General features: G+C 37.7%; 1 protein-coding gene across 1 annotated transcript in view; it reads left to right on the top strand.

Annotated features, from left to right (window-relative positions):
- LOC149570115 (Rubisco methyltransferase family protein) overlaps positions 1-22,151 on the top strand; it is a 222,807-nt gene that overhangs the window by 133,850 nt on the left and 66,806 nt on the right. Inside the window, exon 8 of the mRNA XM_089822778.1 lies at positions 14,683-14,855. Within this exon, the coding sequence (XP_089678904.1) occupies positions 14,683-14,855 (173 nt within the window). The remainder of the gene's footprint in view (positions 1-14,682; positions 14,856-22,151) is intronic.

The following is a 22,151-nucleotide window of genomic DNA, read 5'->3' as shown; positions in this document are numbered from 1 at the left end:
ACAGGTCCCTTCGGAAAGGAAATTGTGTATCAGCCGATGGGTCCCTTCGGAAAGGAAATTATGTATCAGCCGACGGGTCCCTTCAGAAAGGAAATTGTGTATCAGCCGACGGGTCCCTTCGAAAAGGAAATTGTGTATCAGCCGATGGATCCCTTCGGAAAGGTTTTTATGTAACGACATGTATGTGGCCAACGGACTCCTTCGGGAAAGTTCTTCGGAAAGTATTTATAACCCCTTGGGAAGCATTGTATTCATCTTATCATGAGATATCATATCATCGAAGCATAATGTAATGTTCTGGCATATGCGAATAATAAGGAGAGTTCTGCTGTTCGTGTTCGTGTTCTTTATCTGTGTGCAATTCTTAATTAACCTATGCGGTAAACATATGTAATGACTATCTCACAACTCTTACCACTCAATCGTTGGTGTCTTGATAGGCATCATGACTGATAAACATTGGTTAACTATTACTGTCGACTCTTCTTGATTAGTCGACTCCATTAGTAGATGAATCTCATAATCCTTACCTCTGAATTGGATGGGCAATCACAATATGCTTTTACTACCAGCATTAGTCTATATTTGCCCACTTTGTTGTAATTTTTGCCTCGCAAAGGATCATATTTGATGGGTGCCTGACATTGCTGTCCTTGTTTAATTTTAATTTTATTATATTCCATTAATGCTATTACATTTGTTTATTATTTAATTTATATTATATTCATATTTCCATTATTGTATTTTATATATTTTTATTATTTGTCTTTATTGTTCATATTTATAGTATTTTATTAAGATTATATTCATATCTTAATATACTGAAATATTAATATACTGAACCATACATCTAATGAATGGTTCATAAGGCACAACACTTGGTGAAGGTTTTGCAAATGGGGTTGCAAGCTTTGGGTTTAACCATGGAGGAAACTCCGTAGTTAAGCGCGCTCAAGCTGGAGTAGTATTGGGATGGGTGACCTCCTGGGAAGTCCCGGTGCTTCACCCTTGTGAGCATCACCTAGATCCAATGAGTGCTAAGTGTTCCATTTATTCTCATGAGAGATGGATTCATGTTGAATCACTACTCATGAAACATGGGTCAATGAGTTTGACTCAAAATCACAGTTTAATCTTGATAGCAATATCACAATTTGACTTGCTGTGGAAATTATCTCCGACTTATCAATTCTTATTATAGTTATAATATACTATTACTTTATTATATATATATTTTTTAATGTTTTAATAAATTATTATATTAATATTTTAATATAATATTAAGGATTATATTGTATTTTTTAATTAATTGTTAGTGTTTAATTATGATTTACTACTCCAAAACGGGGACATCACATCATATTTGATGATAACCTAATTTCTTGTGTTGCAAACTAGGGGTTGGACGTTCCCACTTGGCATTCTTGTGTCTATTTTGATTATCTCTTACCTTGTTAATGCGCCATTCCTAAACTTTAATATTATGTTGGATGTCAAATATAAAGCAATAAAGGCCAAGCCATTCCATCAACTATATAGATCATCCTATGATCATGGGTAGATAGTTTCTTCTATCTATCCAATTCTCGGAGACAAGCTTAATTCACCAAAGATTATGAAATACTTAACTAGAATCCTTACAGTTGTAGCCACTGATATGTATGCCAATAGAAGGTTTGATGCCCCAATATAGATACTTTAATGATTGATTTGTACGATGACATACACAAGAATGATTTGACTATAATGCAGTTGTGGTGATATCTGATATAGTTGTTTGATTATGCAAATTATTTTGAAGTATTTACAGAATTATCTTGCTGTTTCAGATATGACAAATAAAGTATGAAATAAAGATTAACACAGCTAAAAGAATATATTATGAAATTAAGATGGCTGTGCTTACAGGGCAATCCCTGCAATCTTTCAGATTACTGATAATGTATGAAGGCAATCCTTGTGATCTCTTAGTTTGGACAAACGAGAGACTCAATTAATTACAATGCTGAAGATGCTCTATATGATGTATCTTTTAACAATATGCAGTGACCAATAAGGTTATTGTTTCAGCCATATAATTGTTGGTTCTGAATATTGAACCTTTCACCTGTGCAATATAAATATGTAATGCTGATCTGATAGTACAATATAAGTCTGCAAATGGGGCTGTCTCTGATATAGAGTTATGAACTCACAACCGGTTAGCCAAAGTGGCAAATGCTTATAGAGGCAATCCAGTCTGGATTAAAGAAACAAGCAAATTATTCGATGATGATTGAAAGGATAGATCGAGTTTCTTCTTATATTCATGTTATGGAATGAAGAGTCATGTGGTTTGGATGCATCTCATCCCTTCATCTATAACAACACCTTTATTACACCCTTTCAGTTAATGACAATTTTGTAATGATTCCATCAGATAACATCTAAAGTTTGTTATTATTAATCATACCCTTATGTGAATGATAATCACTGCTCATTTAATTGTTTTTATGTCTTAATTGACATAGTTTTCATTAGTGATATCTTCTTTAGCCGATTACTTGGTAATCTGGTTTGATTTTTAACTGTGGGTCTTTATGCTCTTATGATAGAATTGATACGCCACATGTCTTCTTTGCAAGTTGACATATCTGTGCATGAAGTGTGGTATGTATAGGAGACATTACTTTCTCTTTTTCTTGGAAAATGCTTGCCCACAGGCATTCTTATATTGTCATAAAGATTACTGGATCCCAAATAAGTCTCTAGAATGATTTAACATACATCCATTGCTTTAGGTTGATATCATCTGACTCATCATGCAATTCACTCGTCACGTAGATTTCCAGATACCAAAGACTAAAGCTGCAACTGAAAATTGAACTAAATTGTCCTTGTGTATCATCATATAGATGCTTCGTTTTTTTTTATTTCAACAATTTGACTTTCATGTCCAAGCTGTAAATGCCTCTTTGGAGGTCTTGGGAAGTGTTTAATGGACTCAACCTTCATTGATGATTAAAGAACATTGTTCAACCATTGAATCAAAAGCCTTGTATCTTTTTTGAAGATGCCAAAAGAATAATTTCTTAATCTTCTGTTATGTCACCTTCTTCGTCATGGGGTAGGTGGTAGTGTATACTTATAGCATCCTCTTAGAATGTTGATATGGGTGGATATTGGAATGATACTTGCAGACTTAATTAGCTTCTCTAAAGTTTGCCATGATCTAGCCATTTGCTCATCAACTAATGTCATCTTGAGCAATGACTACTTTTGGGTAGAATGCACTAAGGGTTACCCCTTCTCATTACTAAACTCAAACATTCAACATCTGATTGTCTAAACAAAGGAATCCAAATTTGAATTACAACCTTATGTAGATCACTTAAATAATGTTTACTACCACCTTTGTTAGGGTTTGATATACAAATCCAAATTGGTCTGATTTGCTCCTTGATTAAATATGCACTGGGATCACAATTTTTTTTCATCTTTGCCTTTGTGTGATTTTAAAATAGCCTCTTCCTTCACTTGAAGGAGTGGGCTATCGTAGGTTTTGTCTACTTCTGTTTCAAACAAGGGATTACAATGTAATGTCCCCGTTTTTGGCTAGTCTATGCAGTTGGTAGAGTTAGCTCATCATAGCGACCCTTGTGAGCTGACAATGCATTTTGGGGGTCTCAATTATGGATTTACTATTTTTAGTAAGTCTATTTTGAGTAGTTGCTATTTTGGCAGTGCAGTGGGTGGCTTGGCAGTTGGTTGTCACCTATGGTTGATCAGGCTAATAATTGCATGAGCTCTTATTTATTTATTATTTATTGAATTGCATTATTATAATAATGTTTATATTATTATAATAATGACTTATAGAGATATTTCTAAAAAGCAAGTTGAAAAGTTTTTAGTGTTGAGTTCTTTTGAGAAACTTCCATGTTTTCTAAAGGGGGGTTTTATGGAAACTTTTGCCAACAAAAGCTTATAAACGAGAGCTCATTTCATTGGGAAAAGGATGCTCGATTATAGATTTAATTTTGTGCCTTTGTGGCTTTTTCCTGGGTTCTTAACTGTATGCCCTTGCTGATGTATAAGGGTCTCTGAGTTTCTGAAGTTTGTTTGGAGTTACTGCTGATGTATAGTGGCTTCATTGGATAGATCTCTTTACTGTGTTTTTCTGTGATGGGGGATTGGTTTCTTAATTCTGAGAATTCTGAGTGTTGTGCAAATTATTGCTGATTTATAATAATTTGCTACTTTACTCCTACTGTTTTGCCTGTGTCTACGGAGAAGCTGATATTGGAGTTTGGAATTTGAGACATTGGCTGAATTGTGGAGATTCCTGTTAGTATTCAAATACTGAATTGAGGAGATTGTGTGTCTTTGCTGGGAGATATTATAATTTTCATTACTTGTGATTTGTCTAAATTGTTAGCTTTGCCTGCGATTTGTAATGGGGAAGGAATGGTGATATTACAAGTTGGTGTTACTGTTTGAAAGGAGCCATGCACAAATCTCAAACACAAACCTGCAAATTGAGTGGTTATGATTTAGTTAGGAGACCACACGGATTTTGTGTAAGCTGTGATCCTTCTTCATAGCCGGCGGCCATTGTTTGTGACCTGTGATTCACCATTGAGAGTCGTGATTATAGCTGAGGAGGTTGTAGCATTAGTATGGGCCAGTGTCTCCAGTTTGCATGGTAAAATCAGAGCTACAAGTCAGCATAAGCTTACACTTCAAAGAAGCAGCCATACCAAGACAGGAAAGGTGACACGTCACAGCAGCTAGTTCCTTGCATGTGACTAGTAACCTGCACATTAGTTGATGACAAGGGCATTCTTCATTACAGCTGGAATTGGTAGTTAAGGACGGATAATTGGCAGCACAGCTAGGCATATTTGACTACAGTGCAGGTGCCCATAGTTATATATGCAATTCTGGTTTGAGATTCTCAATAAGAAATGAAAGAATTTTCCTTGCAATTATAATCTGATTCTACATCTTCTTTTCAAAATTCTTGCAATTATTATTGTGTAGTGGACTTGGGAAAGAATTAAATAAGTTAGAAGCATATAAACGTTGCTAACAATAAATTGTGCACGATATTCAAATTGGGAGCCGGCAACGGTTTTTTACATACAAATAAGTTGAAGTTTATCCTTGTTCTTATGATCAAGCTTTACTTCTTCAACTCTCCTCTATCTGATCTCTTTGGATGGCTTTTCAAGTTATCTTCATCTCTCTTGTTATGATTTTGGGTTCCATGACATGTAGATGCTCTTCTATTTATATTTACTATTTCTTGTAATTCATCTCTCCTTACCTTTAAAGTCAATTTCCCTTGTTTAACAACTTCAAGATGATGAAGCGGAATACACAAAGTGACTTATGATGGACTAGAAGCACTACTCATAGTTTTTCACAATCATGGTTGATAATCGCTGGCCATTTAATCATCTTTATGTCTTAACTGACATTGTCTTCATTAGCGATCTCTTACTTAGCTGATTACGTGGTAATCAGGTTTGATTTTAATTATGGGTCTTTATTCATTTATAATGGAATCAGTATGCAACATGTCTTCTTTGAAAGTTTATATATCTACACATGGAGTGTGGTATGTAGGGGACATTACTCTGCTTCTTTGTAGAGTGGAAATATCACTCAAGTTCACAGAGATATACATATGCTAACCATACAAAATAGCCCAATTGAAATACATATGATGTAAAATGTAGAGCATACCATTCATACCACAATACCATCAGGCGAGGAAATGATTTCTTTATTAATACCAAAAATCAACATGAGTACATTGACAATATTCCAAATATTTATAAAAGGGTCGGTTGGTTGGAAACCAACGGATGCATTCCCTCACCTCCTAACTACGTACCCTGACTAGTTTTAACAAGTACTAAACATAATAGTTACTTTATTCCGACTACATCTATTCCGCCCCCCCACCCCCACCAAAAAAAAGAAAAGTCGTCTTCCAAACAACTGCGGAACATGAAAACAACAAAAACAAACTTTGACTCAAGAAGAAGGATGGGAGAACATCCCTGTGCTCGGAGCTCCCCTTAGCCGTTGCAGGTCTCGTTCAGCTGTTTTCTGCTTTGTCCAAACGCCTTGCAATACCTGTAAAGCATCCATCTTCTTGGCTTTTGTGGTGGTGGCCTTGCTCTCCAATTCAACTTTTTCTATGTTCCAAGCTTCCTGCATGGCAACTTTCTCAGCTGCCCACTGATGTTGAAGATTCTTCCTTTCCATCCCTCGAAAGGCAACCTCCATAGCTATAAGTGCCTCTATGAGAGGCGATTGTTCCTGTTCAATGGAAATGATAGAACTTCCCCTCCACGTAGCAGCCATGCCCTCTGAATATCCACCCTGTTCTAGAAGTCCCCAATTTGTATGGTAGTCAGTCTGCATAAAGGGGGCCAATGCCTCTGCTGCTGTTATGATAGTTTACAAATTCTGAGCCCTAGGTTGTTGCATGAGCTTCCTAGTAGAATGCTCCATGGCATGAAGCTTAGTGAGGAACAGTTTGGCCTTGGCTGCAAAAGAGGCTTTGTCCGGTAGTTCCCTACGCTCGCTTTGTATCTCTACCTGTTCCTCAGCAGTTGCCTCTAAGGGTGAAGACACTATGCCTTCTTCCTCGAGTAACCTGTCAGCCTCCTCCAGGATTGTATCTGCTTTGGCAACATTCGTACTAGCTACTATCGTCATGCTTTCCTAAGTGTGAATTTCCTTGGTTTGTTTATCCTCTCCTCCTATTGGCTGTACCACAAGAGCAACTGGATGGACTATTTCTGGGCCAAGAGGTATTTGTAACCTCAATTTATGGACACACTTTGGCTGGCATCTTAAGTCGATTACCTTTGTACAGGAGTTGTTATGGGTAAATAAGTGGTGCCAACCTCGGAAGTGATATTCTCGATGCCCCCCATGTCAAAAGTTGTTGCTGGCCGCTTGCTCCTTGATTTAGTTCAGAAGTATCAGTTGTAATAATTCCTTTTGAATCACCAGTCATGTTAGGGTAAATCTCTGGGGATTCTGATATTCTCGTTGGCAGTGGCCCCTATGCAAGTGGTAAAAAAGTAACATCCCCTGGAGTCCCCTGTAGGTGACTTAGGTGGATTTTTGCTTCTTGTGAGTCTAAGGAAGATAAATCCATATTGTTGCCTTCCTATTCTAAACTCCATCCTCTTCATCCTCCGCTTCTTTGATCACCATTGCTTGTTTTAGTTTCTTTTTCTTGGGTTCACCTCCATTGTGAGATCCTACACCCATGGTATCTAGATGGAGCCCATATGTTATAGCCAGTTTGTAGGGTTCTACTCTATTAGCCGGTATCAGTGTCCCTCGGTACTCACTGCTCACCTGAGTGCGTACTGCTTCTAAGAACAAGGCCACCGTATGATGAGGCATATAAAAGGCTTTGTGTTTCAACTCCATGAATTCTTGAGGTCTATCAGAAACAAATTTAGCCTAGTTATATGCCTGTCCTTTATAGACTTCATTAAGGAGGCAATATTGTGTTAGCAGAGGCTACAGGCATGAGACGAAGGTGAAAGTGATGTGTCAGAAGTAGATTTATCTTGTTGTAATCAGTTCGTTAATATATTGTCTCAGATATTTTGTAATTGTTGTCCGGAGAGACTTTTTCTTTTGGGGGGGATGATGTCGTCGGTAAATATTGTGTAGCCAACGGGTTGATGTCGTTAGTAGAAACTGTCAATTGACTTGATTGTCATTGGTGTTTTTGTATTTTGTAGCCGACGTCGTCGGTAAATATTTTGTAGCCAACGGGTAAATAGTTTGTAGTAGGCATAATGTTTGTGGCTGACGGACTCCTTCGGGAAGGTTCGACGGATAGTATTTATACCCCATCTGATATCATTGTAAAGGATGGATCTTATGAAGCATAATATAATGTTCTGGCATATGCGAATAATACAAGGAGTTTTGCTGTTTGTGTTCATTATCTGTGTGCATTCCTTAACTTAGCTATGCGGTAAACAATTTGTTCTTGGATAATAAGGACTTGAGAATGAATGAAATTTTTTATATTGGTAAGATTCACAAAATGTACTCCTCGGTCACTTGTTAGATGGAGTGGAATCCCGAATCTTGTGACCATTTGTTCATAAAGAAATTTCGCTGTGCTCAGAGCTGTGTTGTCTGGGAGAGCCTGTACTTCAGCCCATTTCGTTAAGTACTCTGTTGCCACCACTATGTACTTACATCGATGAATTTTTTCTTACCGTTAATGGTCATACAAAATCTAGTCCCCATAGCTCAAATAATTCTTGTGGTTTGGACAGAAATAGTGGCATGAAGTCTCTTTTGAGTGGTCTTACTACTCTTTGACAAGTGTCACAACTCAATACCCATTCCCTCGCATCTACGAACAATGTCGGCCACCATAGTCCTCTCAAAAGTACCTTCCTCGCTGTAGTATCTGGTCCTAGGTGACCTCCTGCCAGTTCTTCATGGGCTTCGCTTAAAACCCCTAGAATTTCTTCCTCCATTATAGATCTCCTCAGTATTCTGTCCAGTCCCATTTTGTACAATAACCCTTCAATTAGCTAGAATGTGCACTTTTTAAGGCAATTTTTCTCCTTTCCACTGTAGGCATTTCCTTTTGAAAGGTTGTTGATAAGTAGTGTCCAATTTTTTCGTACCATTGAGGTAACATTGCAATTTGAAATATGGGTGCATCTGGAAAATCCTCACACACCCCACTACTTGAAGCTTCTCCTGACTTGATCCTTGACAATTGATTAGTAATCACATGAGATTTTCTTGGCCGCACTATAATTTTAAATGTAAATTCTTGTAGTAAAATTAGCCATCTACTTACTCTCCCTTGAATCATCGGTTTGTTTACTAAGTACATTAGTGCTTGGTGATCAACAAAAAATGTAAAGGGTGTAGCTAGTAAGTAATGTTTGAATTTTTGTATTGCATACACCATACCTAATGCTTTTCGCTCCGTGGTACTTTAGTTACGCTCTGCTTTAGATAGAAGCTTGCTTGCAAAATATACAGGATGATCCGGCCCTTCCTTCCCTGTTTGTGCCAAGGTGGCACCTATTGCATAATTGGAGGTATCCACATGGAGACGAAATTCAGTCGGGATATATGAGGATAGGGGCCCTAACTAATCTTTTCTTTAGTTCTTGGAAGGCGTCTTCCTGCTCTTCCTTCCACCCAAACCGCTCACCTTTCTTGGTTAATCTCTCCAGTGGCATTGATACTTCGACAAATCCTTTTATAAATCTTCTATAGTATCCTACATGACCCAGAGATGATTTGATACCTGTTACATTGGACGATGCTTCCATTTCCAAAGTCACCTTGATCTTATTAGGATCTTCCTTCAATCCTTCTTTGCACACAATATGCCCAAGAAGTCTCCCATGTGAAACCATGAACCTGCATTTTTTTGGATTGAAGGCTAATCTTGCTCTTCGACATTTCTCCATGCATTCTCCAAGAATTTTGAGGTATTGCTCTTGCTCACTGTACATCAACCAGTCATCTAAGAATGCTTTAAAATTCCTTACAGAGATTCCAACGAAGATATGTAGTATGATCCTCTCGAATGTGGTTGGTGCATTGCATAGTCCGAAGGGCATCCTATTATAGGCACATACCCCGTCTTCAACCACAAATATAGTTTTTAGCTTATCCTCTTCCGCAATGCTAATCTGATTGTATCCTAAAAATCCGTCGATGAAGGAATACATCTCATGGCCGACTACCTCCTCGAAAATGCTATTAGTAAATGGAATGGGGAATGGGTCTTTTATTTTCATTGCATTCAAACATTTGAAATCTACACATCTGAATTTGAGCGCCATCCTTCTTGATTGATATGACTAGGGGAGAGGACCCAGTACTTGAATGCATTTCGATAGTTGTGATAGGAGTTGTTCACTTGATACCTACACTTATTGACTTAATCTCCAATTTTTTTGACAACATTGTACCAATACTTGTGACTTTAAAGTTCTTAGTACAATGCTAACTACTCAAAATTGAATAAAATGCACCCTTAGTTATAAAAGTTAACCAATGATGTGATGAAACATCAGCTGTTCAACTATGGGTACCCTTTATGCATGACCATTGGTCTCACTTTTTTTTTGGGCTGTTGTGGACAACTTGGCAAAAAGCATGCTGATGTGGCATCATAACGGGTGACATGGACTTGAAACCTTAGTTATCAGTAGGCGACTCGCCAAGTAAGCTGCTGTAAAAAATTGGGAGCTATTTGAAATTTTTATGTAGGGTTTTGATAAGCACGAAGTTAGGGTGTTCAAGTACTGGGTCCTCTCCCCTATAGGAGATACCCATTCACTTGTTTGTACTTAAAATATTATCCCTGCTTCCAACATCTTTGTGATTTCTTTCTTGACCCTCTCTGCATAGTTTCTATTCATTTTATAAGGCCTTTTCCGCACTGGTCTTTCTCTGGGTATCAATGGAATCCGATGGACACACAATTACGGGGGTACTCCCTTCAAATCTTTGTACGTCCAAGCAAAGACATCCTTATATTCCAAAAAGATTCTAAAGGCTACCGCTTTTAATACTGGGTCCCAATCATCTCCTATCCATATTTCCTTAGGTTGGTCCCCTTCTCCAAGGTTTAACGCCTCGAGCTTGGCCTCTTCATAGTCCACTTTTTTTTTTCAAAAATGTGTGTAGGTGTCTTGTTGAGAGTTGCCATCCCTTCCTTAATACTTTGTGTAGCCTTCCAGGTATTGTTCCTCTGACTCCAATTCTTGTACTTCCAGCATATTACATTCCACATGGAAAACTTCATAGTCTCCCATCTACTAGTGAAATAATCCATTAAGGGAACTTGTGTCGTCTTCTGAGCATTCCCCTAATCTAAGTACTCCTTCCTCATCAGGTTCCATCCCTCCACAGTCTTCTCCTTTGGAGTTTGATGCCAAGTCTTGATTTACTGACTGGTTCTTGAGATCTATGATGTATTTTCTTCCCTCGGACTCAATAGATAGAGTGTTCCGTTTCCAGTTATGGGTAGCTTTTGCTGCAACCAACCATCCTCTTCCTAATAGAGCATCGTATCCTTTCTTCTCTAAGGCGATGACCACAAAATCGAGAAAAAATTGTTGCGTACCAACTATGACTTTTTGTCCCATCAGCATTCCTATACTCTTGATTCCATGTTGGTCCGCCCCTACTAGTTGAAATGTTGGTGGCTAGAGTGTAGGTTTCCCTATTTCCTTCCACATTTCTTCTTATAAGACATTTATGTTGGAACCTCCATCCACAATAGTATTTGAGAATTTGCACTCGAGTATCTCCATCTCTACTAGTGCTAGTGTTCTCCCCATTCCTATGGTGAACAGGGTATTGTCTTTTACCCATACTTCTCCCTCCTCTTTCTTTGAGGTTATCCTTTTTGAGTTTGCCCCCTATGTTAGTGCTACCTGTAGTTGGGGTAATGTTTCTAATAAATCACCTATTTTCATGGAAATAGTAGTTTCAAGAACTTGCCGCACAATATTCATTACACCCTTACTTGAAGTAGGCTTTTCTAGCTTTGTCTTTCCTTCCTCTCTCATGCTATCTTGAATGTCGTTCTTTATTTCCTAGAATCTTTCGGTCTCCGTAGTAGCATCTGGATAGGTTAATTTTTTGGCTTGCATCCTGGTGACTGCAAGAATCTCGCCCTCTGGATCTTCAATGTCTAGCATATTTACCCCCTTTTGTCTTGGGTAATTTGCATCCTCATGATTGCTTGGCTCATAGCATTTGCAAAGCATCCCTCCATTTTGTCCTCCTTCACTTTGACAATCTCATGCAAAATGTCCCCATTCATTACATCTTCTACATTGAATCATTGGTATCCCCTTGGAATCATACTGAAGTGGTCGCCGCGGTGTGTTGTTATTGCTATTGTTGCTATTATTATTACTCCTCTCCTGTTATTTCTGTATCCTCCTGGTGAGGCTTCTGTATTTGTGTTCTTCGATGGAGTGGAAGGAGGTGTAGATTCCCCCTTTGGGTTAGGAATACTTGAGCTCTCCTTGTTTTTAAATTATAGGGGCAATTTTTAATTGCGTGTTCCAGTACTTGACAAATCTAACAAAATGCTTTCTTGGGGCATGCTCCTTTTGTATGGCCTTCTTTTTCACACTCAGTACACCAAAGTTCTCTCCCTTCTTTCTTTTCTTCTTTACTCCCTGTCACTTCCTTCATCAACCGCCTTAGGTCTTTTCTCAAGGCTTGAATGGTTTTGGATTCTTCTTCGCTTTCCTCCGAGCTTTCACTTGCACTTCCATGCCTTCTTGCCTTGGAAGTTTTACTCTTGCTTTCTATGTCCATGACATGGGTACACGCATCTCCAAAGGTCGATGGTGGGACTATCTTCATCTTTTTCCTAAGAGATGGTGTTAATCCTTCAATGAACCATTGTTTCTTTAGTCCATCTGCTGGCTTGTTGTCTAGTTTCCCTATCAGCTCTTTCATTCTTCTGTTGTAGGCTTTGATAGATTCACTCTTCCCTTGTCTTGTGTTATAGATCTCCGTTACAATTTCATCATTATCTCTCAAGAGTCTAAGTTCTTCCTCAAAGGCTTTGTAGATATCATTCCATGTGTTTTTCTTTGCTGCTGCCAAATCTGTAAACCAATCAATGGCAATACCCCTTAATGTGGCCGGAAAGGCTTTTAACCATTTTGTTGCGTCATTTTGCCCATTCGCTTGCCATATGGTTATACATGTTTTACAGTGACGAGTGGGGTCCTCCGAGCTGTCCACTGTGAACCTTGGTAATTTTTGGTTGTCTATTGCCATAATGTGAACACCTCCCGATGGAACACCTCCACTCGGTGGAACACTCCCTCCCGACTGGAAGTTCATTCTTGAGGAGGAACCACTGAAAGTATCCCCTTCTTGACTTTGCTCCTATCGGAGGTTTGTCCTATCCGGTGTCCCTAGATTTTTGTATCCCAACTTCCTTGCTAGTGTCTTTGAGATGATCAAATTTGCTATACCTTCGATTGTATGCTCGATCAACCCTTCTTGGATTCTCGTGGAATCCTCTTGTCCTCCATTCCAGCTATGACGTCTCTCCTCCTGTTGCTCGAGACGTAGTATCCTCAAAGCAACTTCTTCCTCAGTTTCTTCTCCTTGTACTCGCCTGGGATATATGTTTGGAATCAGGGGCATGGATCATTTTATTGTTTGTTTCCCTTTGGAATCTTCATGTTCTTCGTGCTCCGTGGTCCTTCTTTTCGCAAATTGTTGTAGTACTTGTCTCCTTCGTTCCCTTTGTGTCTCAACTCTTTCCTCTTCCACTCTTGACAAATTTTGTGCTAACAGTCAAGGGATCTCTCCCAAGAGACTGTACACTGTTGGTGGCATTGAAAGTTCGTTCATACCGCACCTTCAGGGACCATTCTCTCACGGACTTCCCTTTGTACGTACTGATCGACCGCAACTTCCCAGGCCGTTACCAGATCACGTGTCAACTAATCTTCCTTGGTTGTTTCCTCCTCTTCCCCATCACTATTTGTTACTTGGATGAGTGGTACATATGGCCTTCCCATTATTCCATCCTGCCAACCTCCAAGTTTGGACTTAGGCAACGACGCCAAAAATATAGAGTGGAAATATCACTCAAGTTCACAAAGATGTAATATGCTAACCATACAAAATAAGCCCAATTGAAATACATATGATGTAAAACGCAAAACATACCATTCATACCACAATACCAGTAGACAAGGAAATGATTTTTTTTTTAATACCAAAAATTAACATGAGTACATTGACAATATTCCAAATATTTATAGAAGGGTCGGTTGTTGGAAACCAACCGACGCATTCCCTCACCTCCTAACTACCCAACCCGACTAGCTTTAACAAGTACTAAACATAATAGCTACTTTATTCTGACTACATTCTTTCCTTATCTTTAGAGTTTTACCTCCCTATGTGCAATCATCTTAATTTTATATAAATAGATCTCTCCCATTTCTCTTTCTTTATGTGTCTAGGATTCACCCACTTTAACATCTCCCTAGTTAGAATTTCGTACTATTTCAGCCTTTTATCATTAATTATTTTTTGGTTGTTGAAGTTTCTTTTCATAGTCCTTGAAAATGGTATTTTTGTTTCTCATCAATCTACTTTGGTCATTGAGGATCATTAATATGATGTCTTTTATCCGATTTTCCTTGCAACTTCTTCGTACTCCTCTTTTATTGAATTACTGTACAAAGTTGTTGTTCGCAAGAATTATAAAAGAAATATCATAATATTTAGTATAATGGTCATGTAAGTAACTTTCTTTTAAGTCAGTTTTTAGTAACTTTCTGTTCTTTAAGTTGTTTAGTTCGATAACTTTCTATTTTGTCTTTAATTCTCGATCGTTTCTCTTACGGAAATATCTTGTAATTGCTTATTCAAGGAGTATTCCTTTCCTTTGTTTAACATTGAATATCTCATTCAATTATCATTTCAATAATATCACTTTTAAGCTACCTAAGAGTGCTCTTTGATGAAAATTATCTACAATTTGCAATAAAGCTTGAACTGATTTCCACGTTCCTATTGAACATGCCACACACTTTCTTTTGTTAAGTTGCAAACTTCTCTATACATTTTAACTCAAGTTAATTTCGTTAGTTATTTGTATGATTCCTTCAGGTGTTTATATCCTATGGAAAGAAGTCAAATGGTGAGCTTCTACTTGCATGTGGATTTGTTCCAGAGGAGGGCACTAATGCAGATGATTCAGTGGCAATATCGTTAGCAATTGATGAAAGTGACCGTTGCTATGATCAGAAAGTGGAAGTTCTGCAGAAGCATGGTTTGTCAATGTAAGGATTGAAGTTATCAACATTGGTTCTTTATGTGCAAAGACTAAATAGAAAGTATCTAATCTTCATCACCCATTACTTCTATGTTATTCTTTCAAACTTTCAGAAGCAATTGTAAATGGTTGCATTGCTTTAATATCAGTATATCAGGCCTGGATTAGAGCACACACTTCTTGCTTAAAATTTTGTAGGATATCTGCTTGAACCCATTGCACCATGTCATTCATATCCCCTCTGTAAATGATGTTGGCATATAGTGTCATACCCATAAATATTGCAGTCTACCAGTCTGACTCTGAACCTTTATTCACACAATGTCATATGTCAGTTCAAAGTATATGATGATGAAACATACTGTGATTACGATGACTTCTCAGCAGCACCATTCCATGCTTGGAAACTATATGGTAGGTCTACAGTCATCATTGCCAATACTTGTGGTGAAACTTCTTAGGGAGAGGATTCACCAAAACTATGTCTATTTTTTTGTGCACTCTTCTAATCCTCAATGCAACTATGAAAAGTCTATTTCTCGTTGATTTGAACTTTATTTACTAGACAGAAATCATTAAGATCATATGTCAAACAGAGTGAGACACAATGATGTATTGATTTAGGAAGGATTGTATAAGCAATAAATCAATCCATGCCATATAAGATTTATAAGGATAACCCCCTAAGCAATGTTGAGTCCATCCTTCATAGTTGCCTATTTGACTTGTTCCAAAGCCTTTATTTCTTCTTTTTTCATTTATCTTTTATGAATATTTTCAAGTGATGGCTTCCCTATAGATAGTAGGGCAAAGCATTCTCCCTCCCACCTGGAATCAGCCCCCCTGGCTAGGTAGGTGGATCCATCCATTATATATGTGATACAATCCATAACATGAGAAGGGCTGCCACCAAGCCCGTAGTGCGTAGGGCCCCCAGGGGTTTGATAGTATGACACTGCTTTACAAAGGAGGAGAAACATAGGAAGGAGGAGATTTAGAGAAAAGAAACAGAATTATGTTGCTGTTAGTGATAAAAGGGGAGATTGTTAAAATGTTTTCATTGATGTCAAAGTTACAACGACAAAGTTGTTTTTGATGTCAAAGTCATAAAAAATGGTTTCATTATCTGAGCATATAATTGTTGATGTATGGATGAGATTGTTAGAAGGTTCTTATTGATGTCAATGGTGTGTTTAAGAATGTTGGTAAGGTAATTGAAATTAGTTAACAAAGGATGTTTTCCTTGAAGAATTGCCCTTCTATATGAATGGTATGCCTCTCTTCATAAGAACATGCAATGGTATAAAAAGAGTGGGAAATAAAATATGTAAGTCTTTTTGCAATGAAGATTAGTCGAATAGAAGAAGATATAAAATCAGACTGATTTGAAGATAACTAAAAGTATTTTAAAAAGCAACCAACATAAAGAATTGTTAACAAAAGGTGATGTCTTTTGAAAAGGTCACCTCTATTCAATGAGATGTCTTGTTTCATGAAGAGGTATAAGGATGTGTAGATTCGAAATGTGATAGTGAAATGTTGAGAAGAAGAAATTGTAAGAAGCAAGGATGTCATATTCAATGAAAAAGTGTTATACAAAGATCTGTTGCAGCAACATGAGAAGAAAGAAAATGATTATGTAGTACTGGATGATACTCCAAAAGATGATATTTCAAAGGTCTCTCATGCTCTGCAACAACAAATACCACAAACCCCAGTGAATGTTAGACCGTCCACAAGGCTAAGTATACATCTAAAAGGTCTTTCCCCCCCTTTGTACTCCATTTTATTAATAGATGCTGGTGAACTAGAATGTTATGATGAAGCTATGCAGCTAGATACCAAGGTTCAATGGGAGCATGGAATGAAAGAAGAAATTAAGTCCTTGTTGAAAAATCAAACTATGGAATGGAAGAAGAAATGGACTCCTTGTTGAAAAATCAGACTTGGGATTAATGTAAGTTGTTTGCAGTTAAAAGGACTTTACGAAATAAATGGGTTTTTAGGTTGAAAGAAGAGGATGAAGGTAAGAAAAGACTTAAAGCCAATTTAGTTGTAAAGGGATTCGTACAGATAAAGGGCATTGATTTTGATGAGATCTTTTCTCCAGTTGTTAAAATGGCTTCTATTCACGCTATTTTAAGTATTGTGGCTATTGAAGATTTGTATATGGAATAGCTTGATGTTAAAACAACTTTTCTTCATGGTGATTTGGATGAAGAAATATACATGGAACAACCATACGGGTTTGAGGTCAAAAGGAAGGAGAATTCAATGTGAAGATTGAAGAAAAGTTTATATGGCTTGAAGCAAGCACCTATGCAATGGTATATTAAACTTGATAATTTTATAAGTGACCATGGATACAGTCGGTGTCACTCAAACCATTGTGCTTACTTTAAGAGGCTGGATCATGATAGCTACATTATTTTATGTTTATATGTTGATGATATGCTTGTAGCCATGTTTAACATAGACCATTAAGGGATTGAAACAACAGTTAGCACATTTGTTTGACATTAAGGGATTCACACGGACTAGTACACCTTTGCTTAGTCATTTGAAATTAAGGAGATGTGTAGAAAGACACAGGAAGAGGAGGACAAAATGTTCAAGGTACCTTATGCTTCAAATGTATGCCATAGTATGCAATAGACCGGATATTGTGCATGTTGTGGGAGTCATTAATAGGTATACAAGTCATCCTAGAATGAGCATTAGAGTGTAGTCAAATGGATTCTTAGATACTTGAGAGGTACATCTAGTAAATGCTTACATTTTGGTGGCTCTACTATTGATTTACAAGGCTATGTTGACTTAGATTTGGTAGGTATAGGCGGAGTACTATAGGATATGTATTTACTATTAGTAGGACAACAGTGAGTTGGATTTCTTAGTTAGAGAAGGGGAATGCTTTGTCCACTACAAATGTCGAGTATGTTACTGCTACATAGGCAAGTAAGGAGATGATATGGATACTGTAAAAACCCCTATCTGGCTATATCCTTAACAAACGTCAATTTGCTTTTGCTAATCAACAATTTGATATTTTGTCAAACATTTGGTAGGCAATTTATTATCACTCAATAAATAATGCTTTAAATTCACAGCCAGCTGCTCACAAGTTTAATTAAGTCTTTATCAATTTGGACCTAAACAATTCAAGAGTAATTCTATAATTGATGGCAATGCTACTAATATCCAATTAAAAAAAATTGACTTCTGAAAATTTACAAGCATGCAATAATGAACCTAGAAGTTGACTTCTAACAGATGAAATATGAATCGCAGCTCTCATGAAATAATCCAATTTAGTCGCAGGTTTAGAAATACATGCTCCTTATAATCACAGGTGCTCTAAAACCTGATCGCTGCCCTCCAATAATTGGTTGCAGCCTTCCACAAAGTCTGAAATCGCTGCCAAATACAAGGATGACAGCCACAATACATTCCTCTTATAACCATGCCAAACAGTAGATAGTAGTGGCATTCCAAATCACAAATTTTCCAGCCACAATGAAATTTCCAGGTACAGTACATAACAGTTGGGAAATACTATAATTTAATTAAGACAATTCTTAGAATTAATTCACAATACCTCAGTTGTGAATTACCAGGCACTTCTTAATTCCTAACTCTTATACTTCAGCAAGGGCAAAGAAATCGGCAAACTAAGAAATCGACAAACTCAGAAACTCTTCATAGGCAACAAAAGAAAAATAATCAATCGAATGCTTTACTTATCAAATGGGCTCATATTTATAATCTCCAAATGGCACAAAGTTTCTTAAATGAACTTCACTTAAGAAGCTTCCCACACATAACATTAAAACATAATAAACTGCCATTATAAGCTAATTTATTAATTGCTTTTGGCTCCGAAAATGACCTTTTCCACCATAACTTCAAATTTTGACATGTAAGGCCACTGTTTCTTGTTCCTATGATTTAAAACTTTTTGTCCTGGTTCCAACGAGCTATGATACTGAGGTGACCAACCAACAACACCAACAAAAATAGCAACCTCAACGTATTTAGATGAATAATAATAATTCACCTCTCTTGCAAAAATAACTGAAGAAGCATCAAAATTAAAATCTGACAACACCAAAGTGATCTTGATGATGAAAGATGATGAATGAACCAGACGAGGTGACTTACTATAAATAGACGCTCCCTCCAAGATTCTTGGAACCCAAACTGAAAGCCCAAAATAAAAGCTGAGAGCATCCTCCAACTCCTCTGACTGAACTAAGCTCATCGAAACCAATAGATTGACTTACTATAAATAGTAAGTCCCTCAAACGAAGCCAAAACACACCATAGGTTGTTGGAAAGCCTATAAGCACACAAGTGAGACCCTCAAATCCTACTGTCAGCTCACGAGGGTTACGATGGTGAACTAACCTGGCCAAATGCAGGAACCTACTAAAAATGGGGACATTACAGTCCTCGCTTCCTAAGATTGCTTGTCCCTTGTAAAGTGTCTTGACAATTTTTGAAGTTTTATCCCTATTTTTTTGCCTTAGGAATTTTGTCAAACACTTCCCTTGCAGCCTTAGTTTGTTGATGTTTGTTGTTTTGCTACTATTTTTGAATGCCAATGATATTGATGAATACAAATGATTGCAAAATAACTAATTGGAAATCAAAGTGATATGCAACTTCTTTTTATTATTTTCCAAATGCAAGTACCTGAAATTCTAATGTAAAATGTACACCTACAACCAAGAGGTTTTTTCACAAACACTTGGCATGCATCCTATGAATGACTATGTAATTAGACATTTTTACAAACATTTGGCATACAAACTGAACAACTGAATTAAGTTGATTTCCCTTCAATACTTCAATGTTTACAATGACTGAATACTTTGGTAACAAAAAGACATATATTACTTGTCAAATGTATCCATCTACAATTGCCAAATGTAAATACCAAAAGAACCTGTAATAACTAGCTGAGATGACATGTTTTTTGGCTTTGCTTTTTTCGGATTTGCTTTTTCGGACTGCTTTTTCGGCTTTGCTTTTTCAGATCCGCTGCGAAAACTAAAACCTTTCTCCTTGCCAACTGATGTCAAAAATTAGATGCACGGGTTGAACAAAAATCACTGAATATTATCTTCCAATAAATCACAAATGAATTGGTTGAATACCAATTCCTCCACTCCCAACTAGGGTTGATATCTCACAACCGAAATTGGCACCTTAGAGTCTTCAAACCCTTAGCTAAGTATGCAAGCACTAAGGCTCTTAGCACAATAAATGAATATGCAACTCAAGATGTGTAAAATGACCCCCCAAAGGCTCCTTATAAAGATTTCACAAGCAACTCCAAGAAGTTTCTAGAGGAATCCAACACTTTATTCTTTTAATTGACTTTTTGATATTTTATTATGTTAGTCACTTTAATATTAAATCAATTAAATATAAAGTTACTTTTTAATATTTCATTGTTTAGTAACCTTATAAGTAATTAATTTAATATATCTTTTCCCCCTTATTTCTTCCTTTTTAGCCTTCGGGGAAAATAAAGTCTAAAATGAAATAAATAGTTGTTGCCTGTCAAAAAGGGGACATTACAGTCCTCCCTTCTCGAAATTGCTTGTCCTCAAGCAATTGCAAACTCGGGTGCTGTAAAATCTACTCATTCTCCCATGTGGCGTCCTCTGCAGGCAGATCCTTCCATCTCACCAAGTACTCCTTAATCACTTTGTTCCGCAATTTCCTCTCTCTGACATCAATGATCTCTTCAGGCACCAAGACCAAATGTCCCTCGTCATCAAGTGGTGGAAGAGATAACCTGGTGACCTAATGCCTTCTTGAGGCATGAAACATGAAATACATTATGAATCTTGGTGCTCGTAGGCAGCTCTAACTCATGCTACCTCCCCAATCCTCCTGGTAACCCTATATGGACCGTAGAACCTTGGTCTTAGTTTCTCTGCTCCACTCTTTTTAAGAGAGGACTGTCTATAGGGTTACAATCGTAGATATACCATATCACCAATCTCAAAGCTACGCTCAACCCTGTGCTTATCTGCATAAGTCTTTTGCTGATTCTATGCCATTACCAGATTATCCTTGAGTGCCTTCAATATATCTTGGCTTTCCTGAATCCAATCTTTTGCTTTAGGTGCCCTACTCTCACCAAAAGCCATCTCCATGAATGAAGGTGCATCATACCCGTACAAGCCTCTGAAAGGACTCATTCCAATGGACATATGGTGTGTGGTATTGTAACAATACTCTCCTAAATGCAACCACCTGATCCAAGTCCGTTGTTGTCCTGTTAGTCTAAACAGCTCCTGCCAAAAAGCACTCATAAACCTGCTATCCCTGTTGCTGACAATGTTCTTAGGTAGCCCATGCAATCTAAAGATCTCCTTGAAGAATAGCTCAGCCACCTGTGAAGCCCTGTACTCTGTCGGAATAACAAAGAAATGTGCATATTTTGTGAGCCGGTCTACCACAAAAAAGATGTTGTCTCTCCCTTGTACCTTGGGTAGGCCTGTGATGAAGCCATCGAAATGCTCTCCCACTTTCGCTCAGGAATGGGCAAAGGCTGAAGTAACCCAGCTGGATGTGTATGCTCGAACTTATTCTGTTGGCAAGTCACGCAGTCCTTCACATGCTTCAACACATCATCCTTGAGGCCTTTCCATGAAAACCTCTCTCTAATCTGTCTATAAGTTTTGAAGTAGCCCTGATGACTTGCTAGGGGTGTATCATGGCAAGATTGTAGTATTTTCTCCTTCAATTTTGATTCCGGTACCAGGTAGATCCTATCCTTGTAGTAAATCATATCATCAACTATCCTGTACTTGTCATCCCGAATCAATCCATCCATCAACTCACAAGCAAATGTATTCTTGGAGTACTCCACCAGTAAGATGGATTCCCAATCTGCCGAAATCTCAGAGAGTGAGCAAGCTGAAGGCCTCTTGGAGAGGGCATCTGCAACAATGTTCTTCTTCCCCTTAACATACTCTATGTCGAAATCATTTGCCTGTATCTTGCTAACCCACTTTTGTTGTCTCTCGTTCAAGTCCTTCTGCTCTAAGAAGTATCTGAGACTATTACGATCCGTCCTCACCGCAAATTTTCCCCCAACTAGATACTGTCTGAACTTTGCCAAGGCATGCATAATGGCGAGCATCTCCTTATCATAGATGGAGTATAGTCTCTTAGCTCCCCTCAACTTATGGCTCTCAAAGGCGATAGGGTGTCGATTCTGCATCAATACTGCACCAATACCTTCCCCTGAAGCATCACACTCTAGAATGAAAGGCTGCATGAA

Source organism: Cupressus sempervirens, chromosome 3, assembly GCF_028749045.1.
Source record: "Cupressus sempervirens isolate cs-2001-9-10 chromosome 3, ASM2874904v1, whole genome shotgun sequence".
Lineage (NCBI taxonomy): Eukaryota > Viridiplantae > Streptophyta > Pinopsida > Cupressales > Cupressaceae > Cupressus > Cupressus sempervirens.
This window is presented reverse-complemented; position numbering and strand designations above follow the sequence as displayed.